The sequence below is a fragment of the Balaenoptera borealis genome, assembly GCF_965194805.1.
Source record: "Balaenoptera borealis genome assembly, chromosome: 4".
NCBI lineage: Eukaryota > Metazoa > Chordata > Mammalia > Artiodactyla > Balaenopteridae > Balaenoptera > Balaenoptera borealis.
Genome location: NC_138861.1, coordinates 63,539,506 through 63,558,741, shown reverse-complemented (window position 1 = coordinate 63,558,741; position 19,236 = coordinate 63,539,506). Strand labels below are relative to the sequence as shown.

Genomic DNA, 19,236 nt, shown 5'->3' with positions numbered 1-19,236 from the left:
ACATATGCCTGTGAAACAATACATAAGTACCATGAGTGAAAAATAGTCATAGAAAATTTGCACCAATTACGATATTGTTCTTGTACTTTGAATTGTTGGAGAGGAAAAAAACTTTCCCTCTACCTTTTCTAGGTTCTTTTGGCTCATCTAAAAATTAAATCGACGTGACACAGATGAACAGGAGAAAAACCAAATTTAGTGACATGCGGGATCTCCTCAAGACTATGAGGACCAAGAACAAGTTAGGCAACTGAGGCCTATATGCCACCTGAGGGAAGGAGAAGGGGGTAAGGGTTTGGGGCTTTAGAGTGGAGGAAGGCAATTCACATATAGATGGAAAAACAAATATTTGGTAAACAAATGTTTGCTGTGCCATAGAGACAATGGGACGCAGATTGGACTTTGCTCTCCAGGCCCTGCTGAGTTTTCCTACCACAGTAGCCATTGTTCTCTGTAGATTTCTCTGGTGAGAGGGCACTTCCTGGACAGGGCCTCTTATCTAAATTCTTTTAAGCAGTTAAAGGGACGGTAAAAAGAAAGACTTCCTGAGTCTTTGTCTCTTAAAAGCAATCAGCTCCAGATAATCCTCAAGCCAAAGAGACACATTTTGGGGTGGAAGATTTTGTTCCCCTTCAGAATCAATTGCTCCTTTTCATTCTCTATTTTGAAAGAGAGGACTCCAAAGGGGAATAAAACAGACATACATTTCTCAGAATAAGATTTAATGAGGTTTTGTATATAACACTTGTTGGAGAATGTTAGTCATCTGTATAAAACTAAATTAGACTTAAAGTATCTTAAAATGTATAATGCTATTAGTTTGAATTGAGAATGTTTAAAACAACACTTTTGTACAGGAGTTTTTCTTACAAATTTTTTCCCCAAACACATGCCCTGGCTTGAAGCTTTCCTCTTTCTGTACATTGCCCTGGATGCTAGGATTTAATTGTGCTGATCATTTCTCGTTGTCACTCAGATTTGGAGGTGGCTCCAGAGGCCACAAAAGCCTACAAATCAGTCTTCACACTGTTTTAGGAACCTGAGTAATCAACTCTTCAGTAACTTTAAAGTTTTAGCCTTACATTAGTACTTCAATTTTGTTTGAGTTCCTTGATTGTCATTTAGTTAATTCATTTGAAATTTTATTTATTTTTATTTTTTATTTTCTTCATTTATACATTTTTAATATGATGGATTGTTTCTTTTTTGTTAACATCTTTATTGGAGTATAATTGCTTTACAATGGTGTGTTAGTTTCTGCTGTATAACAAAGTGAATCAGCTATACATATACATATATCCCCATATCTCGTCCCTCTTGCATCTCCCTCCCACCCTCCCTATCCCACCCCTCTAGGTGGACACAAAGCACCAAACTGATCTCCCTGTGCTATGCAGCTGCTTCCCACTAGCTATCTATTTTACATTTGGTAGTGTATATATGTCCATGCCACTCTCTCACTTTGTCCCAGCTTACCCTTCCCCCTCCCTGTGTTCTCAAGTCCATTCTCTATGTCTGCTCTTTATTCCTGTCTTTCCCCTAGGTTCTTCAGAACCATTTTTAATTTTTTTAGATTCCATATATATGTGTTAGCATACAGTATTTGTTTTTATCTTTCTGACTTACTTCACTCTGTAGACAGACTCTATGTCCATCCATCTCACTAGAAATAACACAGTTTTGTTTCTTTTTATGGCTGAGTAATAGTCCATTGTATATATGTGCCACATCTTCTTTATCCATTCATCTGTCGATGGACACTTAGATTGCTTCCATGTCCTGGCTATTGTAAATAGAGCTTCAATGAACATTGTGGTACATGACTCTTTTTGAATTATGGTTTTCTCAGGGTATATGCCCAGTAGTGGGATTGATGGGTCATATGGTAGTTCTATTTTTAATTTTTTAAGGAACCTCCATACTGTTCTCCATAGTGGTGGTATCAATTCACATTCCCACCAACAGTGCAAGAGGGTTCCCTTTTCTCCACACCCTTTCCAAAATTTATTGTTTGTAGATTTTTTGATGATGGCCATGACCAGTGTGAGGTGATACCTCATTGTAGTTTGGATTTGAATTTCTCTAATGATTAGTGATGTTGAGCATCCTTTCATGTGTTTGCTGGCAATCTGTATATCTTCTTTGGAGAAATGTCTATTCAGGTCTTCTGCCCATTTTTGGATTGGGCTCTTTGTTTTTTTGATATTGAGCTGCATAAGCTGCTTGTAAATTTTGAGATTAACCCTTTGTCAGTTGCTTCGTTTGCAAATATTTTCTCCCATTCTGAGGGTTGTCTTTTGGTCTTGTTTATGGTTTCCTTTGCTGTGCAAAAGCTTTTAAGTTTCATTAGGTCCCATTTGTTTATTTTTATTTCCATTTCTCTAGGAGGTGGGTCAAAAAGGATCTTTCTGTGATTTATGTCATAGAGTGTTCTGCCTATGTTTTCCTCTAAGAGTTTTATAGTGTCTGACCTTATGTTTAGGTCTTTAATCCATTTTGAGTTTATTTTTGTGTATGGTGTTAGGGAGTGCTCTAATTTCATTCTTTTGCATGTAGCTGTCCAGTTTTCCCAGCGCCACTTATTGAAGAGGCTCTCTTTTCTCCATTGTATATTCTTGCCTCTTTTATCAAAGATAAGGTGAGCATATGTGCATGGGTTTATCTCTGGGCTTTCTATCCTGTTCCATTGATTTATATTTCTGTTTTTTGGCCAGTACCATACTGTCTTGATTACTGTAGCTTTGTAGTATAGTCTGAAGTCAGGGAGCCTGATTCCTCCAGCTCTGTTTTTCTTTCTCAATATTGCTTTGGCTATTCGAGGTCTTTTGTGTTTCCATACAAATTGTGAAATTTTTTGTTCTAGCTCTAGTGAAAAGTGCCATTGGTAGTTTGATAGAGACTGTATTGAATCTGTAGATTGCTTTGAGTAGTATAGTCATTTTCACAATGTTGATTCTTCCAATTCAAGAACATGGTATATCTCTCCATCTGTTTGTATCATCTTTAATTTCATCAGTGTCTTATAATTTTCTGCATACAGGTGTTTTGTCTCCTTAGGTAGGTTTATTCCTAGGTATTTTGTTCTTTTTGTTGCAATGGTAAATGGGAGTGTTTCCTTAATTTCTCTTTCATATTTTGCATCATTAGTGTATAGGAATGCAAGAGATTTCTGTGCATTAATTCTACCAGAAAACTACTAGAGCTAATCGATGAATTTGGTAAAGTAGCCAGATACAAAATTAATGCACAGAAATCTAATTTGAAATTTTAAATTTAGGTGAGCTTTCTTTTTGCCCCTTTGTTTTACCCTGTATAAACTGAGTATTGTCTAAAGCTTTCTTTTTAGCCCTTGGTCTGGCATTAAATCCTTCACCACTTCCTTGATTGTAACCCCAGGCAAGTTACTCAGCACCATTACAAAATAGGGGAGAATGACAGTGCATATTTTCTGTAGTTATGAGGACTGAATGAAGCAATGCATGTAAATTATTCAGAATAGCATTTGTACTCAATAAATGCTAGCTATATTTGATATTGTAGGGAGAGAATCTGACTTTAAAATGATCAGTTTAACCAGATCAGATCACCTAGATCTCATCACTTAGACCCACCTCCTCTCTTCCACTCCTCAGACAATAGCCCCCTGGGACACCTGAGCTTTAGTGCAGATGTTCCCAAACACTTGCAATTTCCTCCACAAGTGTCAGTCATGCTCAGTCTCCAGGCACATCACCAATGATCTATCACTAACAATATATTCAGTTGCAAAGTTCAAAAATGATTTAAGAAATACACAGATATAAAGCTCAAGATTATACCTATAAAGATTATAACCTTCATTCCCTTTCATTGAGTGGGAGCAAAAAAGAGTGAAAGCTCTTCCTGGGAACTGTGCATGTCCCACAGCAAGTTCCATCTTGGTTGTCATGCCGCCTATGGCTATCATCCAGCTGATGGGTGATTGTGTAAAAGGGAATGCTACCAGTGGTGATTTGAAAAATTCTAACCAATCAAGATTAACTTAAATTTTGAAATAGAAGAAGAAAGGAAGGAAGGAGAGAGGGAAGCAAAGGAAAAACAGGAAGAGAATAAAAGAAAGAAAAAGAACGTTCCAAACCAAAATGTATTACTCTTCAGGGAAAAGAAGAGTGTATTCCAATATATTTTTTTCTCCTTTAAAATGACAACTGGAAATCAAGCACTGTGCAGATACTAACACTCAAATATGTCTCATTTCTAGCACTTTATTTTACATTAATTACCTGTGCTTAGTGAGTAACTCGTTCATGTAAAGATCTGAATACTACGGTCAAGATTTTTTCTTTTATGAAGGTCTGCTGTTTTTCCTATTGAACTTAATATATTTGCATGATTGTCTATTGTTATTATAGATGGCATTCGTTTTTAGAGATTATTCATATGTAAAAATACATTGTATATTTATATAAATCTAATATGTAAATGTTACTCACAAAAAAACTCTTTGTTTTTATAGTAGCCACAGGGTAAAACTGTTGGTAGCAAGAGGTAATATTTATGGATTATAAATATTTTTACTGGCATTAAAATGCTACATTATCATTTCCCTAAATGTTTCCCCAATTTTGGTGGCAGCTTTTTTGTTGTTAATATAAACAAAAATAAAATTTACCTGGATCAACTTTAGACAAATATATTTGAAATCTGCAGAAGCCATTTCTAACTTTCAGTTAAAGTGAAGCTCTCTTAAGACCAGAAAGCTATCCTCAGGCAAATTACCCCAGGCAACAGAATTGCTATGCCTAAAGGAATAACAAGGTGCCTAGTGATAACAAGGCCCAATTAAACTCAATTCGGCAAATTAAATAGGTGAGAAATAAAATAGTAGACTGTAAAAACTGAATACATAGAAAGGAAGAAGAAAAGTACCCAAGAAAGTTTAAACCTAAAATATTCTGAATAATTGATGAATTTGTACCTGAAGATTTTAAAGGAGAGAAAAATTGTTCTCGATGCTTTGGTGTCAGAAAGACTTGTTTGAAAATTCTCTCAACCTAGTAGCTATATGATTTGATTTTAACATGTTCACTATTTCTAAGCCTCAATATTCTCATTTGTGATAGTAGATTTTTCTTCACAAGTTCATGGCAAGGATTAAGGTATATATTACATGTGAAGCACTTATCAACAAATATTGCCTGCTCTTACTATAATGATATCCATGAGTTTCAACCAAATACCTGTTACCTGAAATAAAAGAAGTAATTTTCACATGATAATATCCAATTCATAGCAATTAACAGAGATAGACTCACTCTGAGGTTCTTATAGCATACCACTGCAGAAAAATAATCTTATAGAAAGAAAGTTGTCCTCTATTTATTTACTCAGGTGTGACAATTTGAGAACTGAGTAGATATGGATTTGTTGAAATGACTTTGATTAGAGCAGTCAAGCTAAATTAAAAGGTAAATTCAAATTACAAATTGGAAATAAGTTATTTTTACAAGTCAGTTCCATTCATCATCCTCATTTATCAATTCACATGTACAAAGTCTTGCAAAAAAATAAATTACTCTGTCATGTCAGTACTTTTATTTTTTACCTGACCTTTTGAATATGAGTGCTCAAGTCCCTGGACATCAATAAGAATATTGTGTTTTAGTAAAACAAAGTTTAAGTAGCCATTCTAAGTCAGAAGAGTGTAATTTGATTAGAAACATGAGATTATCAAAATCAGAGGGTAAGAACCTTTCTAGAAATCTTCATTACATTCCCATGAACAAATTGTTAAGAAAGATTAATCTAATATCTTAAGACGGGAAAATAGTGTGGTTTTATTACCAGCATTAACTTACAAGCAAAATACAATAAAACATGTGATTTTGAGATTGCCAGCATGGAGAAGGTTTATCTAGGGGTAATTTCACCAACATAAATAAAGAACATCGTAATCCTGATAATTATTGTCTCAAGCTTGAGAACAAGTAGTTGATAAAAACATAAGTGATGAGATGAAAATGTAGACACATACTGTGACCAAGGAACTCTCCATGTACATTCCTCTAGTTCATTAACTGAGATTCTGCACATGTTCAGATGTCACTGTTAGTTTACTACATGCATGAGGAGATTAAAGAGTTTTCAAAATCTTGACAGCTTTGCTGCCTTATAAAATTGCCATTTCTTTGTCCTCTTTCTTAATTTTTAAGGTCCGGTTTTAGCCCTATGATGTTGACCATTCACTTTTATCTTCATAAGGTAGTTCATGATTGTCATATTAGCTGAGTTTATTCTCTCTAAGAATCAGAACAGGTAGACTTTTGTTTGGATTCCAGGAGATAAATATCTGTTTTTGAGTTTGGGGGTAACTATTTAATATATCCAGAGAATATGATGAGCCAATTGTAACTTACATCCCTCTTAATACTCCTCACCCATAAACCCACTCATATATGGTCAATTAATTTATAACAAAGGAGCCAAGAATATACAGTGGAGAAGACAGGCTCTTCAATAAATCATGTTGGAAAACCTGCACAACCACATGTGAAAGAATGAAACTAGACCCCTATCTTACATCATGTGCAAAAATTAACTTGAAATGGTTTAAAGACTTTTATGGTTTGGACTGAAACCACAAAACTCCTAGAAGAAAATATAGGCGCTAAGCTCCTTGACATAGGTCTTGATGATGTTTTTTGGATTTACTACCAAAAGCAAAAGCAACAAAAGCAAAAATAAACAAGTAGGACTACATCAAAGTAAAAAACTTCTGCACAAAAAAGGAAACTATCAACAAAATAAAAAGGCAACCTATCATATGGGAGAAAATATTTGCAAATCATATATCTGATAAGGGGCTAATATCCAAAATATATGAAAACTTATACAACTTAGTAGCAAAAATACAAACAATATGACTGAAAATGGGCAGAGGATCTGAAATGACATTTTTCCAAAGACATACAGATGGCCAACAGATACATGAAAAGGTGCTCAACAACACTAATCATCAACGAAATGCAAATCAAAACCACACTGAGCGATTACCTCACACCTCTTGACTGTTACCAAAAAAATAAAAGATAAATGTTGGTGAGGATGTGGAGAAAAGGGAACCCTTGTGTAATGTTAGTAGGAATGTAAATTGGTACAGCCACTATGGAAAACAGTATGGAGGTTCCTCAAAAAATAAGAAATAGAACTACCATATGATCCAACAATTCCACTTCTGAATATTTATAGAAGGAAATGAAAACTAACTTGAAAAGATATCTATACCCGCATGTTCATTTCAGCGTTATTTACAATAGCTACATGTGGTATCACATTTTCTTTATTTATCCACCAATGTTGTTTTCATGTCTTGGCTACACACACACACACACACACACACACACACACGCAAATAATGGAATATTAGCCATAACAAAGGAGGAAATCCTGCCATTTGGGACAACATGGATGGACCTTGAGGACATTATGCTAGGTGAAATAAGACAGAAAAAGACAAATACCATACAATCTCACTTATATGTGTAACCTAAAACAAAACAAAAAAACCCCTTAACTCATAGATACAGTAGAACATATTGGTGGTTGCCAGAGGTGAGGGGTAGAGGGTGGGTGAAATAGGTGAAGGGGGTCAAAGGGTACAAACTTCCAGTTATAAAATAAATAAGTCCTGGGAATATAATGTACAGCATGGTGACTATAGTTAATGATAATAAGCTGTATTGTATATTTGAAAGTTGCTAAAAGTATATTTTTAAATTATTATCGCAAGAAAAAAAATTGTAACTATGCGTGGTGGCAGATGTTAACCAGACTTACTGTGGTGATCATTTAGCAAATATATACAAATATCGAATCATTATGTTGTACATCTGAAACTAATTAATGTTATATGTCAATTATATCACAAGAATAAACCATTTTAATCTCTTCCTCATCCCTCTTAATACTCCACACCAATCAATTATCAGCTCTTATTAATTTTACCTGATAAAGAGCTAACACTAATTTGAATGGTTACTAGTTCCTAGACACTATCTTAAAATCCTTTTATATGTTAACTCATTTAGTTCTTTCAGTAACCCTGTTAGAAATGGGGTAAATAAGTGCAGATACAAGAGGCTTAATTACCCCTCCGTGATCACACACTCTTAATTGGAAACTGGTTATCAAGAGCCTGTTCTCCTAACTGCCTTACTTTATAGTCTCATCTGCATTATTTTTCTCCACCTATAAGCTACTTCACTAGTGCATGCTCTTATGGCATCTTTCCAGGAGGGATGCAATAACCTACTGTCTAACAACCCTCCCACTCTAGGTCCGCATCTATCCAAGTATTTTACATAAAACACAATCCAGTCATAATGCATCTCTTTCCCATAATGCAACTTTCCCCAGTTGCTTTTTAGCTAAACACTAAAATGCTTAGCATGACATACTAGAGGCTTTGTAAATACGTATTGAATAAATTCATTCTTGCAATCCTGACATCTCCAAAATTCTTCCCCATGCTTCCTGACTTTATACTTTGACCTTCATAAATACTGAATCATCAGTAATACCCAGCACACACATGCTATTTTAAGACTCCACAATATTGGGCACACTGTTTCCTTCCCCACACTTAGTTTGCAGGAAAATTTATATTCACTGTTTAAAGATTTCTTTTTGAGGTGCAACACCTCAACTCTGAAGTTTTTCAGAATACCACCCTCTCTCGTCACATACTGCCTGTCTCCTTTATACTATCTCTGTCCTTTATACATATTTCCATTACTCACATCATTCATACCGTAAGTATTCCTTTTCCTGTCTGACGTCTCTTCTGCTTGACTGTGAAATCCTTGAATCCAAGAACTTGATCTCAGTCTTTGTTGTAACCTCTCTATCTAAGGGAGAGCCTAGTAAACAGTAGGAAATCTATGTGCAATAATCAAACGTTTTCCATAAACATGTATGTTTTTAAATACACACGCACAAATGTTTATAATAATGGGCTTGTAGAAAGCTTAATTTCTTCCAGCTTTTCCCATACCCCACTGAAGTTTCTAGGCAATTTCTATTTTCAATGCAATATCTAAATGAGAATTTAGTCCTATTTTTAAACTTAGGTATTTGTCACCAGATGTTATCCATAAAAGAACTTATTTGGTACCTTCAGGTCCATAAAATTAGAAAACAACACACTGTAGTTCCAAAGCATAGTGTCTTTTATGTTCTTTCCTGCTGTCAAATGATAGTAATAGACAGTAATCAATATGTAGGATTGAAGAAGAATAGCCATAGTGAATAGAGAAGAAGTGATACAAAGCTCTGTTTGTTCAAACTTAAATAATAAAAAATGTAACATACCCAAAGCTTTACTATAGTAGGAATCCCATGATTTCCAAAGCGTATTAAACATGTAGTCCTGTAGATGGTAGGAAATGAAATTTCTTATTCTGTCAGTGAAAGACATCTGGTCAGTAAGTTCTGATAAAATAGCAGGAACATAGGAAGGAGGGTATGGTACCTTCCCACAGTGTTTTTCCACTGTTGAGGCTGGAGAAAACCTCAAGGAGTATATAAATGGAATTCCCAGTTTTAAAGCTATTATATCACCACAAGGAAATACTGGATCTGATACCAAGACCTCAAATTTGCTTTTCTTCAGCTTTTCCATTAGATTTTGGTTTTTGAGAACACCATCACAGACTTCTCTAGCCACCATATGGAAGTCCTTGATGACTTTGGCCATCTCCTGATAGAATCTCCAAATGGTTAAAGGAGATGGTCTATTTTCCATCCATGTCAAAACAAAGTCCTTGATCAATCCTTCTATTCTTTCTTTGCCAAAGGGCACCTTATATATTTCAAATGTCAGAGATGGGTTAGAGGTCGGCGTGATGAAAAGTGCACCAGAAGAAACTAGGACAGTCACATTATGCTCTTTTTTAATTAGCTCATCTATAATTATCTTAACATTTAGCCAGTGACTACCTTCCATTGGCCAAACCAAAACATTCCCACCAAGAGTGGTTCCTAGGAGACTTATCTGAAGAGCCAACAGCAGAATGTTCTTGTTCAACATGATGTCGCTTGATGTAGAAGATTCAGTGAGGCGTGGCGCAAATGAATTTCTCTGCTTTTTAAGCAAAAAAGGAGAGACAAATTATTTCTAAGTTTTGATTCAAACCACTGATAGTCTTAAGAGCCTTCTCTCTACAAAATGATATTAGTCATGGTAGCTCTATAATCATAATTTTGTGATAATTGGAGATTTAGGGGTATCATGTGTCTTGTCTCTCAACGTGTTGCTTTAGCTTTGGTGATGATTCTTGCTCTCTGATCCTTTTCCTGAAGTTGATCCTTCAACCCTTTCTTTGCATCTTATAATTGTTAAATTATTACTACTAAGCTTATTAAAGCCACCGTGTGTCTCAACTCTACACTCAGGCCTAGGAACCAAAACCTCAGACAGGGCTAGAACTTACCCAGAAATGTAGAGTTGCTAATGCTATAGATTTTCCAAAATTTAATACATTTTATATAATGTCATTAGTAACATTAAACTTTTTAAGTAGTTCTTAGTTGTTAATAGATAGGATTATTGCAAAGAGAATACTTATAAAATGCAAAGAACAAAGAAATATAGTGAGTGCAATATTTAGTACTACTTTAATAATATGTTTAGGAAAATATTTTATGTTAATGAATTACTGAGAAAAAATTACAAGTAAATAAATAAACTATGTGCAAGTAATATATACAAGAGCTGATGGGTAATGTTACATGTGAATAGGAGCTATTTGAAGAGAATTGCTAATTCAAACATCCTTCTATTGAAAGTGCTGCCCCAAAGCTAGCTAAGCCTATGTGAATAAACTATTTTACATCTAGACTCAGATTTTTAAAATTGTTACTAGCACTTAAGTGTTCACTATGTGTCAGACATTGTGCAAAGTGTTTTACATGTATTAATCTCATTTACTTCTCACTAAAGAAAAGATCCAGTGAAGCAGTTACTATAATTATTCCCACATAAAGAAAGAACCATTGCTCAGAGAAGCTGAGTAACTTGACAAGTTCATACAGCAAAATAAAGAAGGAACTGGTATTAACAGCTTTAAGGCTCCTTACCTCCCATAGCCTACTGTGTTAAACACTAGGATAGATTAGCCCATGAGAGTATATCATGTCCCCTTATCAACTATAAGACACCTATGTATATGAACCATAAACTACCCCAAACATGCTGAGACAATATAAACGGCACAATATAAATTTGTGTAAGTCACACTGAATAATGTAGGATCAAGTCATCCCAGTAACATAATCTCTATGAAAACTGTGTATGTGCATGCATATGTCTATGAGTAAGCAGAGATGAATCTTTTTGTTTTAATGTCTGTTGAAATCAGAAATCTTATTTTTTTTTTAGTGGTGTCTCTTCTGAGCTCCCCATCACCAAAGATAATCTGTAGTGAAACATTAACTGCTTCATTAAAACAGTTACTACCTTTTACAAAGTATTATTCAAAGCTTAGCAGAGTAATCAGACAGTTCATGGGGTGGATTTCAATTCAAGCCTCTGTGCAGTAGGATTTTATGGTATGCACAAAATTTCTGTCTGCTGGTGTCACCCTGGTCCACAGTTACTTGCCAGGAGACTTTCAAATAGTTGATCCACTAGGATGAAAAACTGGTCACAGTGTACTACTATTTTATTCATTTTATTTACTAGTGGGGAATCAGATCCAGTTTAAACAACTAAAATATAGTCTTTATTCAGGTTATATGTGTTGACTGGGTACTTACTAGGCACAGAACTCCCTACTAGGCAAAAGATGAATCAAAGAGATACTAATATACATCTTACAGTCTATCAGAGGAAGATAAGAAAATTGCATACATAAATGTAACAAAAATCGGCATAGTATATTAAAGTCAGCATGATATTATAAAAAGAATTTAGTTTTTAGAATCAGGCGAAGAAGTCCTAGCTTAACATTATGCTGCTTAATATTTATGAAACTTAGTTTTTTCATCTGGAAAAGGAAAATTAAAAACAACTTAGGATGCTTCTGTGAGTATAAAATAATACAACAAAATAGATAATAAAATATCTATTAATATATAATAAATGAATAACTTACAATAAATACTATAAATTATGTAATTATATATACAATATATAAGATAAATATATATTTAAATAAATAAAATAATATTGATTAAGCAACAAGTATAGTCCCTGGAGCAAAGGACATGTTTAAAATCTATTATCTTTCTCTTTTAATTCCTTCTCCTTCTCTTAATTAGAGAAAATGCTAAGTGCCATCAGATGAAATAACACAGGTAAAAAAAATGTTTCAAAGCTCTACAGAGTAGAGATTGCTTTCAGGTTTCTTTTTGTGGGGCATAAGGATAGGAGAGTCTTCATGAGAGATGTGGTATATGACACTTATCTTGGAGTCTAAAGTATCTGGACATTAGTGATGAGTAATGTGCACAAAAGAAACCAGTGTTATGTCATAAACTTTTTGATTTAAAAAAATATCTTAGTAATATGACAGGTATTAAGAAATTTGTCAAACTATTGAGGTTAAATTTTAGATTTGTTTGTGTTCTTAAATTTAATAGAAAACCAAATGAAGAAATTATATTGACCATAGACGTTTAAAGAGGTTGTAAAAAAAGGTTTTTTTGAAATGTGAGGGTCTGAAAATGTGATTTTAATTATTCTGACCTTAAGAGCACTGAAAAGCTAATATAATCTTTCCAGAAAATTTTTGAGAGACTACAGCTAAAAATATGATTAATATATTTGTGAAATCAATTGAATTCTAAGAAAAAGCTAGCATATTTGAAAAGAAGCTAGCATATATGAATATTTTTATCATATATGATGATAATAAAAAATGTGCTTTACCTAATTGCACAAAGGAAGCAAACACAGTATTTACAATACCAAAATTGGTTGCACAACAGGATTTTGTTTAGAGAACCTTTAAATTTTCTGTTTTTAATAAATAAAATTGACTTTGCATAAACTTATTTGAGATTTATTTGAGATATATGTATATTTAAAATATGTAGATATAAAAAATCCACTGCACAATATTAAGAAAATAAAATACCCACCGAAGGATGTCATCTTGATCTTTATACATGTTCTGTCTTAAAGACCATAGTGGTCACTTGTGAGAATCATCTTTGCTTTCATCATACATTGGTATAAGTCTTACTTGTTACTTTATGTGTTGGCTAATGCAGGAAGAAATAAGTTTTCCACTGGTTGGAACTGAGGTAAGTGAAGTTTTAAAGAGGCCCTTGGGCTCACATTTAGATAAAACTCTCAATTTACTGCTCTATAATACAATTCCCTCAATATCTATAAAATTATTGTGAACTGTATAATTGGAGTTGGGGAGGGACCCTCAAGTTATTTACAGAAAACTGAAAACATTTTCAAAGGGAAGCAATGGAACAAACCAGAAGTTAACCATCAAACTTGTAATGATTGATATTTCTTTTAGAATAAAATATAAAGTCTACATGTACATTACGCATTGCTTATGTATTGCTTGTCATGAGATTTAAAAATTTCTTACCTGAAGTTTCCAGCCAGAACTTTAATAGTGCTCATTTGCCACCAGGAAGAAGGTGAACTTAGATAAATGCTAGTTGAGGAAGCATAAATGATGAGAAATACGATCTTAAGTGGAGAAAAGATTATACAGATCATTTTACTCTTTGCATTCCCCCCCATTATGTTATAAAGCAGATTAACATTTTGTTAAAGGTGTATCCTTCTACTGGTTCCCTGGAAACTATTTGAATTGAATATTGCCTTTGCTATCATGGTCTCTGCGGCCTTCCACCTCCACATCAACCAAGTATGTCTGGATGTATCTGAAATAATTACTGGTAATGATTAATAATCGGGTTATTATAAGAAGTAGGTAAAATTAATATCTCTCAAGTTCATGCAACATAAAATTATTATTACTATTATTATTAATTATAAAGAGAATAATTTTTAAAATTTGAAGTGTCTTTCTTCTTTTCTGCTGAGTCCTGTAATGGTGATAATAGTTTATGTTAATTCAAATACAGGAACCACGGCAGAGCTGAATTGCTCTGTAGAATGAAGAAACATCTCTGGAAAATCTTGGTGGTTTTACTGATCTTTGCATTTATATATTTAATAAAGGTACTAATTTAGACCATTAAATAAGTGTTTTAAAGCTGCACACTTTCATTATGCAATATCCTTGAGAATGAAAATTACAATTACATTTCTTTGTGCAACCATTTTGAAGGGGAAAAAATAATAATTGAGTATGTCTTTTAGCAGTGTCCCAAATATGTCATTTAGTAAATAAGTACTGGAATAGAACATGACCATTTATTGTTGGACCATTTATTGTTGTAATTGATAAACAGATGTGGCAATAAATTTCAAACGGATTGTAAATAGGGATTAGTCTCACAGAGATGCATTTTATGTGATGGCAATGGAGGGGAAACAAGGAGAGCAGTGGAGGTGCCACACAGCATTTCAAGTTTAATTCCCTTAGATTGCATACACGTGACTACCGCTATTCTTTCTCAATTTGTGGAGTTAAAGTTCAATCTAGATAAAAGAAAATCAGTACTGTACATGTTTTATAGAATAATTCTCCATCTTCGAATCGCTAGTATAATTTACCTATCAACTAAATAGAATAAGTCTAAGTAAATATTTCAAGATAAGTCTATAGGTAAAAACATTCCTGAATCTTTCCACATCTAGTAATATATTTTTCACCTTCACATCTGGATGACAGCATGGGTGATAACTGATTTCTTTGACCCTGACATTTTTCACTAAATATCTAGTAGATCATATTGTATTGTCCTTTTCCAATTCTTATTACAAAAGACAACAATGAAGTCAACAACTTTTTCTGCCAAAATGCCAATGTGTGTGCAGTTGTTGGCATGTGTGTGTTTGAGTTACATTATTCCTATAAATTATTTTGTCATAATTTGTCTAGGTAATGTCGATGGAAACAATCAATAAAAAATCCATAATAGGAATAGAAAAGAGTTTTATTTGAGGCAAACTGAGTACTATCGCCCAGGATACACAGATTCAAGAAGGACTTGAATTGTGTCCTGCCAGCCTACAAAATGGAGAAGTCTTATAAAAGCAAAAAGTGTAAAATTATGTAAGTTGTTTGTCAAGGATTATAACCAGACCTGGCAAGAAGAGTGCTTGTTAAGCGAAGATTGGTTGTGGTCTGAAATTATTTCATAGGTACAAGGGGAGACCTTGAGACTAGAAGGTTGCAGTTGGCAACTTTTGGCAGATATTATTTTGAGAATGACTCGTGATATCCTTGAGCCTAACACAGTTCAGAGAATTCAAGTAAGTTCTCAGTGACACAGGTACATTGTCTGAACCCATGTCCACAATGGCCATGCAGCTCCATTTTGAATTCCTGAACCATATTTACAACATTTTGATTTTTTAAATGTATTCTTTTCTTTAATGGTTAAAGCAGATGTACAATGCATGTTTAATTGGGCACAAACAGGTTGTTTATTGGTTTTGTTTTTTGGGGTTTTTTTGAAGTATAGTTGCTGTACAATATTAAGTAAGCTACAGGTGTATAATATAGCGATTCACAATTTTTAAAGTTATGCTTCATTTATAGTTATTATAAAATATTGGCTATATTCCCTGTGTCATACAATATATCCTTGTAGCTTATTTTATACTTAATAGTCTGTATCTCTTACTCCCCCAGCCCTATAATTCCCCTCCCCGCTTCCCTCTTCCCACTGGTAGCCACTATTTTGTTCTCTGTATTTGTGAGTCTACTTCTTTTTTGTTATATTCACAAGTTTGTAGTATTTTTTAGATTCCACATATAAATGATATTATACAGTACTTGTGTTTTTCTGACTTATTTCACTTAGCATAATGCCTTCCAAGTCCATCTATGTTGCTGCAAATGGCAAAACTTCATTATTTTTTATGGCTGAATAGTATTCCATTGTCTATATATACCACATCTTTGTTATCTATTCATCTGTTGATGGACACTTAGGTTGCTTCCATATCTTGGCCATTGCAAGTAATGCTGCTTGAACTTTGGGGTGCATGTATCTTTTCAAATCAGTGTGTTTGTTTTTTTAGGCTGTATACCATGGAGTGGAATTGCTGGGTTATATGGTAGTTCTATTTTTAGTTTTTTTTTTTTTTTTTTTTTTCTGTTGAAACATGTTTAAAATAGGGTTGATTACAACAGTCAAAACCGGCAGAAATGGGAGAAGAGGGAAACGTGACCCTGCCAGCTCCCCACTATTTTTAGTTTTTTGAGAAACTTCCATACTGTTTTCCCCAGTTGCTGCACCAATTTACATCCCCACCAACAGTGTATAAGGGTTCCCTTTTCTCCACATCCTCGCCAACATTTGTTATTTTTGTTCTTTTTGATGGTAGCCATTCTGACAGGTGTAAGGCGATATCTCTTTGTTGTTTTGATTTGCATTTCTCTGACAATTAGTGATGTTGAGCATATTTTCATGTGCCTGTTGGCCATCTGCATTTCCTCTTTGGAAAAATATCTATTCAGTTTTTCTGTCCATTTTTAATCAGGTTACAAACAGGCTGTTTTGATTAGCCTAAAGTTTAAGTTAAATCATGTGTAAGCCAGAATGACTTCTCCATACTTTAATATATAAAAATTTCTTCCATCAGTAACGAACTCATTCAATATATGTGTATTCTTTTTAACTCAAAAATTTTTCTTTGATAACTTTGATTTTTAAAAAAAAGTGCTTTCTTATTCCGATTGGATCTCAGTATTGTAAAACTTGTATTGAACATTTTCTTACCTGAGTTATTGTTTTCCTATGTGTATCACTTATGTATTGCTGTGAAAAACATTACTCCAAAATTTAGTAAATGACAATCATTTTATTTTCTACCAATTTTGTGGGTCAGCAATTTGTGCTGGGCAGTTCTGCTGACCTCACTAGATATCCCTCCTTCTGTTGAAGTCATCTAATGACTCTATGTGATGGCTAATTTTGTGTGTCAATTTGACTAGGCCACAGTGCCCACATATTTGATCAAATATTATTCTGGTTGTTTCTGTAAAGGGGTATTTTGGATGAGATCAACATTTAAATTGGTGGACTTTAAGTAAAGCAGATTATCCTCCATAATACGTGTGGGCCTCATCCAATCAGTTGAAAACCTTATTAGAACAGAGACTGATCTTGCCTAAGTAAGAAGGAATTCTGCCAACAGACTGCCTTTGGACTTGAACTACAACTCTACCTGGGTCTCCAGCCTTCTGTTCTACCCTAAAGATTTTGTACCTACCAAGCTACCACAATTGCATGAGCCAAGTCCTTAAAGTAAATCTTTCTCTCTACATATACCTCTATATCTATCTATCTATTATCTATGTATCTATCTATCTATCTATCTATCTATCTATCTATCTATCTATCTACACTTCCTGATAGTTCTGTTTCTCTGGAGAACCCCAATATACTCCACTTTAGCTAGATTATGTAAGATAGCCTCACTTGTATGTCCAGTGGTTGGTGCTGGTTGTTGACTGTTTGGTTCCAGGATCCAGCCAGATAGAACATCCTGGAATGACAATTTCAGAGTACTGTTCCAAGAGAGTGAAGGCAATACCTGCAGTGCTTCTCAAGGCCTATGCTATAAAGTCATGTTTTACTTCTGCAGAGTTCTGAAGGTCAAACAAGTTATTTGGCCAAACCTAGAGCCAGAAAGAGAGGGGAATCATGGTGTCCATATTGCGAACAGTCTACCACAGGGTACATCCTTGAAGAGATTCTCAAATTTAACATCCTCGTGAATGAGTCTCTTTTCATGTGATCAATTTTACACTTTAGTAATTTCTATACAAGTTTTTATCCCTTATTGCATTTTCAATTTTCTGTAAGTTAACATTTATTGAGCATTTCCAATATGTCATGTGCTAGTCTAAGTACTTCACGTACCTTAACTCATTTAATTCTTACAACCCTTTGAGGAAGGTAATGTTATTATCTCTATTTTCAGATGAAAAATCCAAGGCATAGAAAAGTATGTAACTTGCTCATGTCATTCAGAGATTTAATGACACAGCCACAATTTGAATGTAGGCTATCTGACTACAGAGACTGACTGAGTGCTTAACCATAATATGATTAAAGGGAGCTTTTTAAAAAGCATAGTCTTTTTGTCCTTTTTATGCCCTGTGAATTGTGAGTGCAGCAATAAATATTGTTCTTATTGACAGAATTAGATGACATCTATCTATCGTTGCTGATAAATAACAGAAGTGTAAACTGCTTATAAATATATCTCAAGTAAAATGTTAGAAATACATTCCAAAAACATTGTAAAAAAAATACATCACACTTAAGTGGGGTTTGTTGAAGAAATGATTCACTAAAAGGAAATCCATTGGGGCTTCCCTGGTGGCGCAGTGGTTGAGAATCTGCCTGCTAATGCAGGGGACACGGGTTCGAGCCCTAGTCTGGGAAGATCCCACATGCTGAGGAGCAACTAGGGCCGTGAGCCACAACTACTGAGCCTGTGCATCTGGAGCCTGTGCTCCGCAACAAGAGAGGCTGCGATAGTGAGAGGCCCGCACACCGCGATGAAGAGTGGCCCCCGCTTGCCACAACTAGAGAAAGCCCTCGCACAGAAACAAAGACCCAACACAGCCAAAAATAAATATAAGAATAAATTAATTAATAAAAAAAGGAAATCCAGTAATATAATTTATATATTAATAGAACTAAGGAGAAATTTATATAATTTCCTCTCTGAAAAAAAGCAGTTGATGAAATATGACACTCAATTCTAACTTACAAAGAATGCATTTAATAAAAGAGAAATCAATTAATATTTTCTTTTAAAACATCTTTATTGGAGTATAATTGCTTTACAATGGTGTGTTAGTTTCTGCTGTATAACAAAGTGAATCAGCTATGCATATACATATATCCCCATATCTCCTCCCTCTTGCATCTCCCTCCCACCCTCCCTATCCCACCCCTCTAGGTGGTCACAAAGCACCAAGCTGATCTCCCTGTGCTATGTGGCTGCTTCCCACTAGCTATCTATTTTACATTTAGTAGTATATAGTAGTCCATGCCACTCTCTCACTTCATCCCAGCTTACCCGTCCCCCTCCCTGTGTCCTCAAGTCCATTCTCTACATCTGCATCATTATTC

At 34.4% G+C, this 19,236-nt stretch overlaps 1 protein-coding gene across 1 annotated transcript in view; it reads right to left on the bottom strand.

Moving 5' to 3' along the window:
• Positions 1 to 18,529, bottom strand: part of LOC309627947 (UDP-glucuronosyltransferase 2A2-like) — a 57,316-nt gene extending 38,787 nt beyond the window's left edge. Inside the window, 2 exon segments of the mRNA XM_082390355.1 lie at positions 9,349 to 10,120; positions 13,590 to 18,529. Of these exon segments, the coding sequence (XP_082246481.1) occupies positions 9,349 to 10,066 (718 nt within the window). The 5' untranslated portion in view covers positions 10,067 to 10,120; positions 13,590 to 18,529.
• Between the last annotated feature and the right edge of the window lie 707 nt (positions 18,530 to 19,236).